Source organism: Helianthus annuus, chromosome 7, assembly GCF_002127325.2.
Source record: "Helianthus annuus cultivar XRQ/B chromosome 7, HanXRQr2.0-SUNRISE, whole genome shotgun sequence".
Classification (NCBI taxonomy): Eukaryota; Viridiplantae; Streptophyta; class Magnoliopsida; order Asterales; family Asteraceae; genus Helianthus; species Helianthus annuus.
The window spans coordinates 127,600,262-127,618,026 of NC_035439.2; the positions used below are offsets into that span (position 1 = coordinate 127,600,262).

Below are 17,765 nucleotides of genomic sequence, written 5' to 3' on the forward strand. Positions count from 1 at the left end.
ATAAAAAATTGTGTTTTGTTGCAGTGAGCTTATTGGGCCGTTGTAACACATTTTTAGGAGCTTCTACAAGCCATGTTGCGGTGTCCTAGCTATGAAGTTAAATATACGTGTCGGAGTGGGTTCGAACCCCCAGTCCGTTTGCTGTAGGTACAATATTGCAGTTTATATGTATTTTGTGTCGTTTTTTAAAAGGGTGATTTTCGAGTGTTATGTGCCTTATGTCCAAGGCTTGATGCAAAACTACTATCGAGTTGGGGGTCTCACTGGAAGCAGCCTCTCTATTTCTACGTGGTAGAGGTAACACTGTCTACATCTTACCCTTCTCAGACCCTACCTTTGCTTTGCTATTGGTGAGATTTACTGAGTATGATGATGATGATGATGATTTAAATGGGTGGATTTTCCAAAAGGGTTTTGTGGGAAAAAAATTTATTAAAATGGGTGATTTGAAAATATTTAACAAAATAGGTATTTTTATTATCAAAATAGATATTTTTATTTATTAAAATAGGTGTTTTGAAAATATTTTTTGTTTTAACAGTATTTCGTTGGCTTGTAAAAAAAGGAAGATCACTTGCTTCAATAAGTGGGCCAAGTTCTAAGTTCTAAATGCAAAGATTGACTAGAATGCATTGGCCAAACAAAAACAAGGGAATACTATATGTTGTGGCGCCATTTGGAAAACGATGGCAAACCTACTAATAAAACGACAAGTGTAGTTTATAAAGAAGTATATAGTGATTTGTGATTTTCATATACTCATTTATCTATAATTTTTTATTTCAGTATCATTTTTATACGTTGTAATAATGTTCTTATTATTCGATCTAAGACTACATCTTCACAGGTTATCGGTACTTATCATGCAATTATCTTTTTTTAACTCGAGTCGTTACGTTACAAAGAAGGGAAAATTTACTTAATTTGAACTATGTTTATTCTTTATAAAAAATGGTATTTTGAATTTCAATTTTTTTCTATTGGCAGTTATCTCACTTTATCGTGTTATTTTAAAGTGTGTGTTACTCTCTTTCTGATGTCAGGAAACAAAGAAGGTCACGTATGTTGATAACTCTGTTTTTGATTCTTCGGTGACTGATTGGAAGCTTGATGTGGAGAAAAAAAAAACAATTGTAACATTTGTGCTTGTAATCATTATGAACAGTTCAATTATCAATAAAACAATGTTATTTTATCCCAATGATTGTTTTATTGTGTTTTACATTTTTCATATTTTAACTTTTGTTCAATTTCAAACTCTACATCGCTTTCTGGAGAGTTATACGCGAACTGGTGCGTAAACGTACTCAGTTTAATGCGACAAATACTCCAGAACATCAACATATACTCAACATACCTTAAATAACCTTTACATAACTTAGAAATAAGTTTTGAAGGCTTTGGTATGGCAAAAACAAGTTAATTCGCTTACAGGGACTAAACTTGACAAACTGCGAAAGTATGCCAATTTAAACTGTAACGAACATTCCGGAACATGTCCATAAGTTAAACATACCATAAATATCCTTTACATAGCTTAGAAATAGGCTTTGAGGGGTTTGGTATGCTAAAACAAACTTTTGGATCATTCAGGGGCCAAAAGTGTCAAAAAGTGCACAAGTTTGCACTTTCGCGCATAACTTACGTTCTGAATACATCCGGACATCCAGAAATTTATGTAAGCATCCTAGTATTATTCCTTAGTGTTTGGCATGAGAAAAATCCATTCGTCGCGCAATTTGGATCGTCTTTTGCGCTTATGCGCATTCCGTCGTAATTAACCGAACATCGCGACCGTACGGCCAAACGAACCGACATCCGACATATTTTTGAGCACATTTTCAGTTCCCTATACTTTAACATCATTTTAGAGCTTTGAAATGAGGTTAACGAGGCTTAAACGTGCCAAAAACGCATCAAATACCAAGTTTTGGTGCTGCAGGGACCAAAACTGTAAATCTGCCAAACTAGGGGCTTACGGACCGTAAGCCAAAGCCCATACGGTCCGTAAGGGGTCCCCAGTACAGCAGAACCCACATTTAATGCTGATTGGCTCTTCAAATGGTGAAAGGCCCAATTGCCTTTTCACCCAATCAAAGGCCAAGGGCCATATTCAGTGAATCTAACAATGTAACACATGTACGCACAAGATCGTGTCACGATATTCGATAAAACGATCCTAACGGTTCCACTTTTCCTATAAATACCCCCCCCCCATTTTGCTCAAAACCCACACAATCTGATCTTAAGGCTCTAAGTTGGAACCATTGTTTCATACCTGAGCCATTTTGGTCTAGATTAGCATTCGGGGACCCTCCGTAAGTATTCTTTCGTTCTTTTATTCGCTTTTCGAGTCCGAAAGTCAACGTTTTGTAGACTTTCTGCATTGACCAGTTTATGGTCGATGCGAAGTTCGTTAGAACTTCATAACGTGAGCGCGATCACGATGGTTATAGTTCGTAGTGACTATACCTACTAATCACCACGTTATCTAGGCTCAGTGACAAGTCGTAGTTTCGGCCAAAATGTGCATTCTTGCATATTTTGTAACCAAACTACTCGCGAGCATCAAAGCCGTTTGCTTTGATGCCAAACCTGTTTTCTAAACTTAGTTAAGCATGTTCTAACATGCTTAGCTCGTCACTTTTAGTATAATGCGTATATAGGGTCGTAAGGTAAGCGATCTAAACCATCGCTTATACTTTCGAACCCGACCCATTTGGTCGATCATTAGGATCCGACCAAACACATTAGGTGACCATAGCTATAACCTTCCGAGGTTATACCTTGTGGTCACGATGTTAGGCGTCCCAGACGCGTTCTACGCGAACGACGCGTTCTACGCGAACGACGCCTAAGGTAGCATAAGCTACCTAAACGGGTCATGATGGGTCGCAAGCACTTAGGTTAAGTTTCATTTTAGTATGTAGCTTTGTTAAACCATATTACACGAGTCTCCATACTCGTTTGGTTTACGAACCCGCATACTATTTGATCCTTCCGATTTAGGTCCGGTATATTAACATAGCTACCTATTAGGTGCCCTTTGATATTCCGTGATCTAGCATTGTTTGATTATTATACAAGAACTCAAAGCAATCTCAGGCGAGTACATAGAACCCCTCTTTTACTGTTTTCCAAACTGTTTTGGGGTGAAACACATGTGCCTATCTGTTACATTCATGCTTTCCATGTTTTCACATCATATGCCTGCTATGTTGTTAGTACATTATAGTACATGATTTCATTACATTTCATGCTATGTATGCCCATTGTGTGCGTACTTAGTACATTGATTTACATTACATTTCTGTTGCATATGTTTACTCAGCATATGGACACATTGATTTACATGAACATTTCTGTTGCATATGTTTACTCAGCATATGGACACATTGATTTACATGAACATTTCTGTTGCATATGTTTACTCAGCATATGGACACATTGATTTACATGAACATTTCTGCTACATATGTTTACTCGGCATATGGGCACATTGATTTACATGAACATTTCTGCTTCGTATGTTTACTTAGCATACTTAGTACAATTGTTTACATCACATGCCTTCATTCTGTTATGACATTTGGTTTGTTTAACATGGGACAATACATTCATTAACATTAGCTACGCCGTTCGTTAGTAGGTAGTGGTACCATAGGAATTGACAACTCCCGTTTCTGAAATCCTGGGTTTGATAGGATTGGAAGGAATGACCGAATTCGATATACATAACTTGGATAAACCTTTAATTTGTTTAAGGGTTTATCGCCACAGTCTCAAGGCTTGGATGTATGCATAGTTTACAATACCGCATAAATGTTAATATCAATAGAGCATGCATTTTTCCGCAGAACATAACGTTGATTTAAACCACGTTCTACTTCAACGACTTGTTTTGTGCATTTTACATATGGTTTAAGTTGATACATTTCGCTTACCATACATGATACATTTTGGGATACACATTACATGATTTACATTGAACATAAACACGTTGACATTGACATACACATTTGGTGGTTTACATTGAACATATAAACATTTGACATGGTTTACACAATAACACTTGACATTTGGGTTATACATGAACAATTTACATGGTGGATTGGTTTGGGTAAATGGTTTGAGTAACGTGGAGTATGTAATATGATGCAAACATGGTGGATACGCCGCTGGTACTTCCTATATATAAATGTTTGTATAATATTACATATCCTAGCGTTATCTAAATCATTTCATTTTAGACATATAACATTTTATACAAATAACATACTTTTCATAAAACATTGTCTTACAAAACAACTTATTATATTCAACTCATTTTACTTGGTTACTCGTTTAACCTTGCACTTATCTATACATATCATCTGATGTTATCGTTTTTCAAATGGTTTACAAAGCAAGACAAATTACAAGGTTCATGACTGACTGTTATTAAACATTCTTTAAACTCAAGTCATGAATCCCATTTTCACAAAATCTATGTATCTCACAGGCATTTTTATGCTGACGTACCTACTTTCACATGTGTTTTCAGGAGCTATTCCATAGGATGTTGATCACGATACTAGCGCGGACCTGTGCCTTAGAGACTAAAACTGAAGATAGACTTAGCTAACTATGTTATAAACTCTTTGTTTTCCTGTTTAAGACAATGTACTACCCTTGTTCAATAAATAAAATGTAACTTTAATTTCCATGGTTGTATAACAATTAATTCTGTCCACAACACTCCCCGGCGTTTCCGCCGCGGTTGCATGTTACACGCGATCGGGGTGTGACAGAAGAGTTGGTATCAGAGCCATTGGTTATAGGGAATTAGGTTATTAGTAATGCTTTGACCTAGACTATAACTTTCTAGGACCCTAACACAAGTTATCTTGTGTTTAGAGTTTAAAACATGCACATCACCTATCCTTAGGTGATAACCACAACGGGAACTTCGGTTCCGAATCCGCTATGAAAATTAATCATCTGTTCTAGGATGATTGATTACTAGGTTTTGAACCCTCTGTTATAAGGTTTTGAACCCTCTGTTATATGGTTTTGAACCCTTTGGATTCTCAAAAATCCCGTCAAAGTTTTGGGTTGATAGTGTGAACACGTGCGAACTGGAAGAGTGAATGCCTGTACCCTGGGTTTTCTGTCTAAGGCTAGAGTGTTCGTACAAATCCACATAATCGGACCAGTCACTCTTACCTGGGAACTCTTGGGGTGAGTGTTCACTTATAGGCAAGCATGTCTTCGCAATACACTAATTCTGACCCATTTACTTTGACTAGACATTTCATGTCGCTTGTTTGCTTTGCGATGCATAACCACCATCTTTGCTTTTGTTGATTTTGCTTCATCTCATTCTCTTCATCCAATCATCTCACTCGTTTCATTTCATGTTTTTCTCTTCTAGAATGCCTCCTCGACGCGACAACCAGATAGCTACTGCCGAGCTGGCGGAGATTATTGCGCAGCAGATGGCTGCTCAATTCCCAAATCTCTTCGCTCAATGGAACCAAGCCAACAATAACAACAATGGTACATGCAAATACAAGGATTTTAATTCGGCTAAGCCACTCAAGTTTAGTGGTTCTGAGGGAGCAACTGGGCTTCTTCAGTGGTTCGAGAGCATCGAGAACACTTTTCGCCACGTGCAGTGTCCGGATAATCGCAAGGTCGAGTTTTCTTCAAGCGTGTTTCAGAAGAGGGCTCTTACATGGTGGAATGGGGTTATGAGAGATCAAGGTGCAGAAGTTGCTCTAGCTCAGACATGGGCTGAACTGAGAGCTCTTATGATGAGGGAGTTTTGTCCTCGTCATGAGCAATGAGCGTTGGAGAAAGAATTTGATGTTTTAAAGCAAGATAGTGGCGAGCACAGAGCTTATACTGATAGGTTTGAGGAGTTGAGTCTGCTTTGCCCGACTATGGTTACCCCACTCGATAAGGCCATCGAAAGGTACATCGACGGCCTACCTGACTTAGTACAAGACATCCTCACTGGTAGCAACCCTACCACACTCCGTCAGGCAATCGAGTTATCAGCGACACTGACTGAGTCGCAGATTCGAAAGGATAAGCTACACAGGAAGGGCGACAAGGGCAAGAAACAGTCGGCTGACAAGGAAGATAGCAAGAAAGGTCAAAACAAGAAGGGAAAGGATTCTGGTTCCTCAAGGGGGTCAAGGAAGCGTAAGGCTTCCCAAAACTATGCTGTCACTACCCAAGCTAACCAGGCAGCTCCCAACCAGCCTCCAGCAAAGAAGCCCTATTCAGGAAGTGCACCTTTGTGCAATCAATGCAACAGTCACCATCAGCCGCAATATCAGTGTCGTTTCTGTACTAACTGTGGGAAGTCGGGTCATCTTGCCGATGTTTGTCGGTTTGCTCAGAATCGCGCAGTTCAGAACCCTGCTCAACAAGTTGCTCAGCAACAGGGTCAGGCTGCACGACCAAACTACCCACCAGGTGCTTGTTATAACTGTGGGGATCTGACCCACTACAGAAATCGGTGTCCAAGACTAGTCAACCAGAACCAGAATGCAAACCAGAATCAGGCACAGGCTCGAGGTCGAGTCTTCAACATGAATGCACAAGAAGCACAAGCAGACAACGAGGTGGTGAACGGTACGTTCTTTATTAATAATCAGCCAGCATCTGTTCTTTTTGATTCGGGTGCCGACAAGAGCTTTGTGTCATTGTCTTTTGAGACAATGCTTCGCGTGTCTAGAACGAAACTAGGTAAACCTTTGACAGTAGAGGTTGCCAGTGGTGAACCCATTGTTCTAAATTCTGTTCTACACAACTGCCAGTTGAACCTTAACGACCATATTTTTCCTATTGACCTCACGCCAATGCAACTTGGAAGCTTCGACGTTATTGTGGGAATGGATTGGTTATCTAAGCATCGCGCAGAGATAGTTTGTTCTGAGAAGATTGTTCGTGTGCCACTGTCGACAGGCGAGATCCTACAGGTTCGTGGTGAGAAGCCTGCCGGTGGTCTCAAACTCATGTCTTGTTTTAAAGCTCGGAAATATCTGCGAAAGCACTATGTGGCTTTCTTAGCACATGTCACAGCAGATAAAGGAAAGGGTAAGACTATTTCAGATATTCCTGTCGTTCGGGATTATTCTGAAGTTTTTCCTGAAGAGTTACCTGGTCTACCCCCAGCACGCCAAGTCGAGTTCCGTATTGATCTCGTACCTGGTGCAAATCCCATTGCCAGAGCCCCATACCGTCTTGCACCGTCAGAGATGCAAGAATTATCTAAACAGCTTCAGGAGCTCTCCGACAAAGGTTTTATCCGTCCTAGCTTTTCACCTTGGGGTGCTCCCATTCTTTTTGTAAAGAAGAAGGATGGATCTTTTAGGATGTGTATCGATTACCGTGAGCTTAACAAGCTTACCATCAAGAATCGGTATCCCCTACCTCGCATTGATGATCTCTTTGATCAATTGCAAGGCGCTTCTTATTTTTCAAAGATTGATCTACGATCTGGATATCATCAGCTTCGTGTACATGAAGAAGACATTCCCAAGACAGCGTTCCGTACTCGTTATGGACATTATGAGTTCACAGTCATGCCATTCGGTTTGACTAATGCTCCTGCTGTTTTCATGGACTTGATGAATAGGGTCTGCAAGCCTTATTTGGATAAGTTCATCATCGTTTTCATTGATGACATCTTGATTTATTCTAAGACGCAAGCTGATCATGAGCAACATCTACGTCTTACATTGGAACTCCTAAAGAAAGAGCAGCTTTTCGCCAAATTCTCCAAGTGTGAATTCTGGCTTAAAGAAGTTCAATTCTTAGGACACATTGTCAACGAACAAGGTATTCATGTAGATCCCTCCAAGATCAGTGCGATTAAGGATTGGGATACACCTACTACTCCTACTGAAGTTCGTTCTTTTCTTGGTCTAGCGGGTTATTACCGCCGCTTCATTGAGAACTTCTCAAAGATTGCAGTTCCTCTAACTGCTCTAACTCAGAAGAACAAGCCATTTGACTGGGGAGTCAAACAAGAGGAAGCGTTTCTGACTTTGAAACAAAAGCTTTGCGACGCGCCTGTCCTAACATTGCCTGAGGGAAATGATGATTTCGTCGTTTATTGCGACGCCTCTAAATTAGGTCTTGGCTGCGTCCTGATGCAAAGAAACAAAGTCATAGCATACGCATCAAGGCAGTTGAAGATACATGAGAAACTACACCACTCATGATCTTGAGTTGGGTGCAGTTGTCTTCGCTCTTAAGATCTGGAGACACTATTTGTACGGTACAAAATGTGTGGTTTTCACTGACCACAAAAGTCTTCAACATATCTTCAATCAAAAGGAACTCAACATGAGGCAAAGACGTTGGGTTGAACTTCTAAACGACTATGACTGCGAGATCCGCTACCATCCCGGTAAGGCGAATGTCGTAGCCGATGCATTGAGTCGCAAGGAACGTACTAAGCTTCATTGTGTACGTGTCCAATCTGTTATTCAAACCGATATCCAAGCTTGTATTTCTCAGGCTCAACAAGCTTGTGTTTCACAAGGTTTGATGGATAAGGAATTTCCTTATCACATAACACCTGCTCTTGAACTGAAGGACAATGGATCGTATTACTTCATGGACCGTTTGTGGGTCCAGAGCCAAGATAATCTTCGTACCTTGCTTATGGATGAAGCCCATAAGTCTCGTTATTCTATTCATCCTGGCTCAGATAAGATGTATAAGGATCTTCGTATTTAGTATTGGTGGCCTGGTATGAAGAAAGACATTGCCTTATACGTATCCAAATGCCTTACTTGTCTTAAGGTTAAGGCTGAACATCAGCGTCCTTCCGGGTTATTGGAACAACCAGAGATCCCAGTTTGGAAATGGGAAAACATTACTATGGATCTCATTACTAAACTCCCGTGCACAAAGAAAGGTCACGATGCCATCTGGGTAGTCGTTGATCGTCTTACCAAGTCAGCGCATTTCTTGCCAATCCGTGAGGATTTTTCGGCTGACAAACTTGCTCAAATCTACGTAGATGAAATTGTAGCTCTACATGGTGTTCCTTTGAACATCATTTCTGACAGAGATGCTCGTTTCACTTCTCATTTTTGGAGAACCATGCAATCTGCTATGGGATCTCAACTCAATTTGAGCACAGCTTATCATCCGCAAACGGATGGTCAATCTGAAAGAACAATCCAGACACTGGAGGATATGCTTAGAGCTTGTGTGATCGATTTTGGTGGTAGTTGGGATTCGCATCTTCCATTGATTGAATTCTCCTACAACAACAGTTATCACTCCAGCATCAACATGGCTCCTTTCGAGGCTCTCTATGGTCGAAAATGTCGTTCACCAGTCTGCTGGAATGAGATCGGCGAGGCTCAGCTTACTGGACCTGCCCTCATTTTAGAGACAACAGATAAGGTTAAGAAAGTTCGTGATAACCTTCAGATAGCTAGAAGCCGTCAAAAGAGTTACGCGGACCTAAAACGCAAACCCTTGGATTTTCAAGTCGGTGATCGTGTATTACTTAAGGTCTCACCTTGGAAAGGTGTGATCAGATTTGGAAAGAAAGGAAAACTTGCACCTAGATACGTTGGACCATTCAAGATCGTCGAAAGAATCGGTAAGGTAGCCTACAGACTTGAGTTACCTCCTGAACTTGGAAATGTTCATCCAACTTTTCACGTGTCCAATCTCAAGAGGTGTTTAGCTTATGAGAACCTCCACATACCGCTTGACGAGATTCGTGTTGATAAAACACTGAAATTTGTTGAGAAACCGGTAGAAATCATGGAACGTGAAGTCAAGTGGCTCAAACGCAAGCGCATTCCTTTGGTCAAGGTTCGTTGGGAATCAAAGCGTGGACCGGAGTTTACTTGGGAACGTGAAGATCAAATGAAGGCAAAATATCCGCATCTTTTTCCACGAGTTTCCACTAAATAAATTTCGGGACGAAATTTCCACGAGTAGGGGAGACTGTAACATTTGTGCTTGTAATCATTATGAACAGTTCAATTATCAATAAAACAATGTTATTTTATCCCAATGATTGTTTAATTGTGTTTTACATTTTTCATATTTTAACTTTTGTTCAATTTCAAACTCTACATCGCTTTCTGGAGAGTTATACGCGAACTGGTGCGTAAACGTACTCAGTTTAATGCGACAAATACTCTGGAACATCAACATATACTCAACATACCTTAAATTTACATAACTTAGAAATAAGTTTTGAAGGCTTTGGTATGGCAAAAACAAGTTAATTCGCTTACAGGGACTAAACTTGACAAACTGCGAAAGTATGCCAATTTAAACTGTAACGAACATTCCGGAACATGTCCATAAGTTAAACATGCCATAAATATCCTTTACATAGCTTAGAAATAGGCTTTGAGGGGTTTGGTATGCTAAAACAAACTTTTGGATCATTCAGGGGCCAAAAGTGTCAAAAAGTGCACAAGTTTGCACTTTCGCGCATAACTTACGTTCTGAATACATCCGGACATCCAAAAATTTATGTAAGCATCCTAGTATTATGTCTTAGTGTTTGGCATGAGAAAAAATCCATTCGTCGCGCAATTTGGATCGTCTTTCGCGCTTATGCGCATTCCGTCGTAATTAACCGAACATCGCGACCGTACGGCCAAACGAACTGACATCCGACATATTTTTGAGCACATTTTCAGTTCCCTATACTTTAACATCATTTTAGAGCTTTGAAATGAGGTTAACGAGGCTTAAACGTGCCAAAAACGCATCAAATACCAAGTTTTGGTGCTGCAGGGACCAAAACTGTAAATCTGCCAAACTAGGGGCTTACGGACCATAAGCCAAAGCCCATACGGTCCGTAAGGGGTCCCCAGTACAGCAGAACCCACATTTAATGCTGATTGGCTCTTCAAATGGCGAAAGGCCCAATTGCCTTTTCACCCAATGAAAGGCCAAGGGCCATATTCAGTGAATCTAACAATGCAACACATGTACGCACAAGATCATGGCATGATATTCGATAAAACGATCCTAACGGTTCCACTTTTCCTATAAATACCCCCCCCCATTTTGCTCAAAACCCACACAATCTGATCTTAAGGCTCTAAGTTGGAACCATTGTTTCATACCTGAGCCATTTTGGTCTAGATTAGCATTCGGGGACCCTCCGTAAGTATTCTTTCGTTCTTTTATTCGCTTTTCGAGTCCGAAAGTCAACGTTTTGTTGACTTTGTGCATTGACCAGTTTATGGTCGATGCGAAGTTCGTTAGAATTTCATAACGTGAGCGTGATCACGATGGTTATAGTCCGTAGTGACTATACCTACTAATCACCACGTTATCTAGGCTCAGTGACGAGTCGTAGTTTCGGCCAAAATGTGCATTTTTGCGTATTTTGTAACCAAACTACTCGCGAGCATCAAAGCCGTTTGCTTTGATGCCAAACCTGTTTTCTAAACTTAGTTAAGCATGTTCTAACATGCTTAGCTCGTCACTTTTAGTATAGTGCGTATATAGGGTCGTAAGGTAAGCGATCTAAACCATCGCTTATACTTTCGAACCCGACCCATTTGGTCGATCATTAGGATCCGACCAAACACATTAGGTGACCATAGCTATAACCTTCCGAGGTTATACCTTGTGGTCACGATGTTAGGGCGTTCCAGACGCGTTCTACGCGAACGACGCGTAAGGTAGCATAAGCTACCTAAACGGGTCATGATGGGTCACAAGCACTTAGGTTAAGTTTCATTTTAGTATGTAGGCTTTGTTAAACCATATTACACGAGTCTCCATACTCGTTTGGTTTACGAACCCGCATACTATTCGATCCTTCCGATTTAGGTCCGGTATATTAACATAGCTACCTATTAGGTGCCGTTTGATATTCCGTGATCTAGCATTGTTTGATTATTATACAAGAACTCAAAGCAATCTCAGGCGAGTACATAGAACCCCTCTTTTACTGTTTTCCAAACTGTTTTGGGGGTGAAACACATGTGCCTATCTGTTACATTCATGCTTTCCATGTTTTCACATCATATGCCTGCTATGTTGTTAGTACATTATAGTACATGATTTCATTACATTTCATGCTATGTATGCCCATTGTGTGCGTACTTAGTACATTGATTTACATTACATTTCTGTTGCATATGTTTACTCAGCATATGGACACATTGATTTACATGAACATTTCTGTTGCATATGTTTACTCAGCATATGGACACATTGATTTACATCAACATTTCTGTTGCATATGTTTTACTCAGCATATGGACACATTGATTTACATGAACATTTCTGCTGCATATGTTTACTCGGCATATGGGCACATTGATTTACATGAACATTTCTGCTTCGTATGTTTACTTAGCATACTTAGTACAATTGTTTACATCACATGCCTTCATTCTGTTATGACATTTGGTTTGTTTAACATGGGACAATACATTCATTAACACTAGCTACGCCGTTCGTTAGTAGGTAGTGGTACCATTGGAATTGACAACTCCCGTTTCTGAATCCTGGGTTTGATAGGATTGGAAGGAATGACCGAATTCGATATACATAACTTAGATAAACCTTTAATTTGTTTAAGGGTATTATCGCCACCAGTCTCAAGGCTTGGATGTATGCATAGTTTTACAATACCGCATAAATGTTAATATCAATAGAGCATTGCATTTTTCCGCAGAACATAACGTTGATTTAAACCCACGTTCTACTTCAATGACTTGTTTGTGCATTTTACATATGGTTTAAGTTGATACATTCGCTTACCATACATGATACATTTTGGATACACATTACATGATTTACATTGAACTAAAAACACGTTGACATTGACATACACATTTGGTGGTTTACATTGAACATAAACATTTGGACATGGTTTACACCAATAACACTTGACATTTGGGTTATTACATGAAACAATTTACATGGGGATGTGGTTTGGGGATAAATGGTTTGAGAGTAACGTGGAGTATGTAATATGATGCAAACATGGTGGACTACGCCGCTGATACTTCCTATATATAAATGCTTGGTATAATATTAACATATCCTAGCGTTATCTAAATCATTTCAGTTTAGTACATATAACATTTTTATACAAATAACATACTTTTCATAAAAAACATTGTCTTACAAAAACAACTTATTATATTCCAACTCATTTTACTTTGGTTACTCGTTTAACCTTCCACTTATCTATACATTATCCATTCTGATTTGTTATCGTTTTTCAAATGGTTTACAAAGCAAGACAAATTACAAGGTTCATGACTGACTGTTATTAAACATTCTTTAAACTCAAGTCATGAATCCCATTTTCACAAAACCTATGTATCTCACAGGCATTTTTATGCTGACGTACCTACTTTCACATGTGTTTTCAGGAGCTGTTCCATAGGATGTTGATCACGATACTAGGGCGGACCTGTGCCTTAGAGACTAAACTGAAGATAGACTAGTTAACTATGTTATGAATTTGTTTCCTTTTAAGACAATGTACACCCTTGTTTAATAAATAAAATGTAACTTTAATTTCCATGGTTGTATAACAATTAATTCTGTCCACAACACTCCCCGGCGTTTTCCGCCGCGGTTGCATGTTACACGCGGTCGGGGTGTGACAAAGGGTCCCATGCGAGGGGGACCATCAGCAGCAGGACCATCACACCGACCCACTCCGTCTGCGTCCCTTTCCAGTTCTGACTCACACGATCTGTGGGGTCACTCCTTTGAGTCCGCGAGGCATTTTGTCTCGTTAAGCTCTTCACCTTCTTTCCATCCATCTTTTGGGCCGCCTATCCCAGACAAGCCCAACACTCGTACCATTCTCAACACTCCCATCACTCCCACGAATCTCACCAATCGTTTCATTCGTTGCACTCCCATTCGTTTCACCATTCGGATTCTACCTACTCGCCGGCGCAGTTCAATCTGAATAACTATGTCAATGACTTCCTTGGCTACAACCCTTTGGGCCCTAAGGACCACTTTTCTCAGGAAATGGAAATGGACAACGACCCAGACCCGAAGATGCAGACCGGAACACCGGGCCACCCAATAAGCATATCAAGTGGTTCCCCATTTCAGGGATCACCGTACCGTGGGCCCGATTCATGTGAGGAGAGGATGGCCACCTATGATTGGTACTTTACTCCTTCGTACCATAACTCTCCATCCCAACCACCTTTGGTTGAACCCCAGCTTCAAGCAGTTTCGCCACCACCACTTCCTGTTGAGGAGCCGCCTCAACAGCCACCTCAGCGACCTCCCGAGCCTCTGAGGCGAAGGAGGAATGCACATATGTCCGTGCGAGGAGGACCTCGTTTTAGTTCTCCTCAGGGTTCGAGTTCTTACCCTCCTATTCCAGAGGACCCCCAAATGGGTGGGCCCTCGAACGCGGCGCCGGAGATCGATCCTCCGCCAGCTTCTTATGCACCACCTCAACTGCCTATGGGTTTTGACAACCCAATCCCGACTTACCCAGGTTCTTCTGGGTACAATCCTTTTGAAAACCCATCGGGATATCCATCAGATTATGGAACTCAAGACCCGTACCTTACAGCTGCACAATACCATCACCTTTACCCTTCTTCTTACCCTCCAGTTTAACCAACTGGATACCCAGTGCAGGGTTATCAATACCCGCCATACCAACAACCTCCCTCTTTCCAGCAGCAGCAAACTCAAGAGATCCTAGAAAGGTTAGACAAGGTTGAACACGTTGCTAGAAAAACAAAGATGGAGCATGGTAGCTTTATGAAGGCCTTGCAAACCTTCTTAAAGGCAAGAAGAAGTAGGAATTGTTTAATTTTCTTGTATTGTCTTTTAATCAAGTCCCTGTGAGGACATTGTTTTCTTTTCTGTACCAAAGTCCCTGCGTGGACTTATTTCCTATTTTTGTAGCCCCTGCTGGGCAGTTTGTTCCTTTCTAAGACCCGTTTAGGGCACTTGTACCAGTTTTATGATTTAATGAAGTTTATCTTTGGTTTTTAAATATGTATTTTATTACATCATGCTATATCTTTTCAATTTATAATTGATTTGCCAAAGAAATTCTTAGAGGTATAACCTAGCTAAAATATTAACTGGCTATGATGGTACATCTGAAAACATGTTAACATTCCTAGCTGTGCGGTACGAGAAACCACACAAGCTTCCAAAATGTACTTGGATTTTTCCAAGTCACTTATATATAGCCTAAATGATCAATGCGAATCATGGCTAATAAACATCAAAGTGATGTGTACACCAAGACATCCATTAGAGTGTATGCTTATAAGCAAAGGTGTAATAATGCAATGAAAGTTCTATTTATAAACTCCTTGTCAAAAAGGCGATGAACTTTGTTCGACCCTTAAAAGATCACTGATCCAAAAGATCGTTGGTTATATTTTTAATCGTCCCTATGACAAGCTTTCTAAGCTATTAAATGTCCTTCGAGACGAGCCTAATGTTAAATGTCTTTTACGACATTGACAGTGTGAAATTTTAATTCCCCTGTCTATAAAATATAAAGGATATTATATTCTATTGGTTATTTAATTATTGCTTAAAATGGTCTAAAAGGTTTAATAATACCATGGCCATCTGATCATCAATGCGATGAATCAATATATATAATTTAAATATCATCATTGTTTGATATAGTATTCAGAAATGGCTGGCTCGGATGAAGCAAACAATCATCCTGCAGACGGGAACAACACCAGGATTAATATCACTGGTGCCGAACTCTAAGCAATGATCACCGCAGTAGTTTCTCAGGCAGTGGATGCTAAGTTTAAAGAGCCGAGTGTTGTTCGGTCTCAAACTCATTCAAGATCCCATTCTCAACCACATACTCATAAGAAGAGCGAGTCTCAGCACTCATCTAACCAGGGTAGTGAACCCAAGAGGCAGATAGTCCTCAAGCCGACTCCTAGGTACACCAAGGGTTGTACCTATAAGTACTTTGTCTCCTATAAGCCGAGGGATTTTATAGGAGAAAAGGGAGCGATTGATTGTATGAAATGGTTGGACGAGATGGAGACTGTGATAGACATCAGCGGATGTGCTAAGGAGGATGTGGTTTTGTTTGTATCACAATCTTTTAAGGGCGATGCCCTCACATGGTGGAAAGCTCTAGTGCAGTCCACTGGGAAGGTTCACTTGTACAATCTCTCTTGGGAGAAGTTTTTGACTTGGTGAAGGACAATTACTGTCCTCAACACGAGGTAGAGAGGATAAAGACTGATTTCCTCACCCTAGTAATGAAGGATCTGGATTGTGGATCCTATGTGACTAGTTTTAACTCGATGTCAAGGCTTGTACCATATTTAGTCATTCCTGAACCAAACGCATTGCGCGTTTCATCGGTTCCTTGGCCCTGGAAGTAAAGGGAAATGTTAAGGCCTCTAAGCCAGCCGCTTATAGATCCGCTGTGGATCTATCATTGTCCCTCATTTTGGATGTTGTGAGGAGTAGGGCAAAGAAGGCTACTGATGAAGGGAAAAGGAAAAGAGAGGATAACCAGTCTCCTCAATCGAACAAAAAGGCCAAGGGGAACTCTGGTTCCAAAAAGGATAGTCAAATGATAAGCCCAGGTGTAAGACATGTCATAAAAGGCACTTTGGAAAGTGAAAGCAAGACCCACAGGCCAAACCATGTGGGATCTGCAAAAAGAAAGGGCACAAGTCGGTTGAGTGCCGAAATATCAAAGATGCAACTTGCTATGGTTGCAATGAAAAGGGGCACATCAAAACCAATTGCCCCAAGAATGCAAAGAAGCCCGAGGAGGCAAAGAAAACAAATGCAAGGGTTTTTCCAGATGCAAGCGAGGAAGCGGTGAACGACGAGAACGTCATAACAGGTACCTTCCTCATCAATAATAACTATGCTAGAGTCTTATTTGATTCCGGTGCTGATAAGTCTTTTGTAGACCATAAGTTCTGTAAGATATTGAATTTACCTATTAAGACTCTAGACATAAGATATGAGGTAGAGCTTGCCGATGTACTTTAGAAACAGTTCCACTCTTCTTGATGGATGTTCCATATCCATTAAGAATCATTCTATCTCACTATCCCTCTTGCCAATGAAATTGGCTGGGTTTGATATAGTTTTAGGTATGGATTGGTTGTCGCATAACCAAGCCCAGATTGCCTATGATAAAAAGCTAGTGATTATCAAAACCCCTTCTGGTGAATCAGTCACTATTTAGGGAGATACACAATATGGATTACCCAGCAATGTTTTCTATTCTCAAGTTATCGCAGTGTATGAAAAGTGGATGTGTCATTTACATGGCACAAGTGAATGTGAATGGTCCAAAGCCGAAGATTGAAGACATTCCAATCATCTCAGAGTATCCTGATGTCTTTCCTGACGAGTTACCTGGATTACCTCCTGAGAGGCAAGTGGAATTCAGGATAGACATTCTACCAGGATTTGCACCTATTGCAAGAGCTCCATATCGCCTAGCGCCTATGGAAATGAAAGAGCTCAGGACTCAATTAGACGATTTACTAGAGAAATGTTTTATTCAGCCCAGCTCTTCGCCTTGGGGAGCTCCAATACTGTTTGTGAAAAAGAAGGACGGATCAATGCACTTATGCATTGATTACCGTGAATTGAATAAGGTAACGATCAAGAATTGTATCCTTTACCCAGGATCGATGATTTATTCGACCAACTCCAAGGGGCGAGCTATTTCTCGAAGATTGATTTGAGATCTGGGTATCATCAACTCAAGGTCCGAACTGAAGATGTACCGAAGACGGCAT

The 17,765-nt window shown here is 40.5% G+C and overlaps 1 protein-coding gene across 1 annotated transcript; it reads left to right on the top strand.

The window, feature by feature from the left end:
• Positions 1-14,004: 14,004 nt before the first annotated feature.
• On the top strand, positions 14,005-14,613 carry LOC110920136 (proline-rich proteoglycan 2-like). Its single transcript, XM_022164370.1, has one exon. It carries the CDS (start codon positions 14,005-14,007, stop codon positions 14,611-14,613), a length of 609 nt encoding a protein of 202 aa, XP_022020062.1.
• Positions 14,614-17,765: the final 3,152 nt, after the last annotated feature.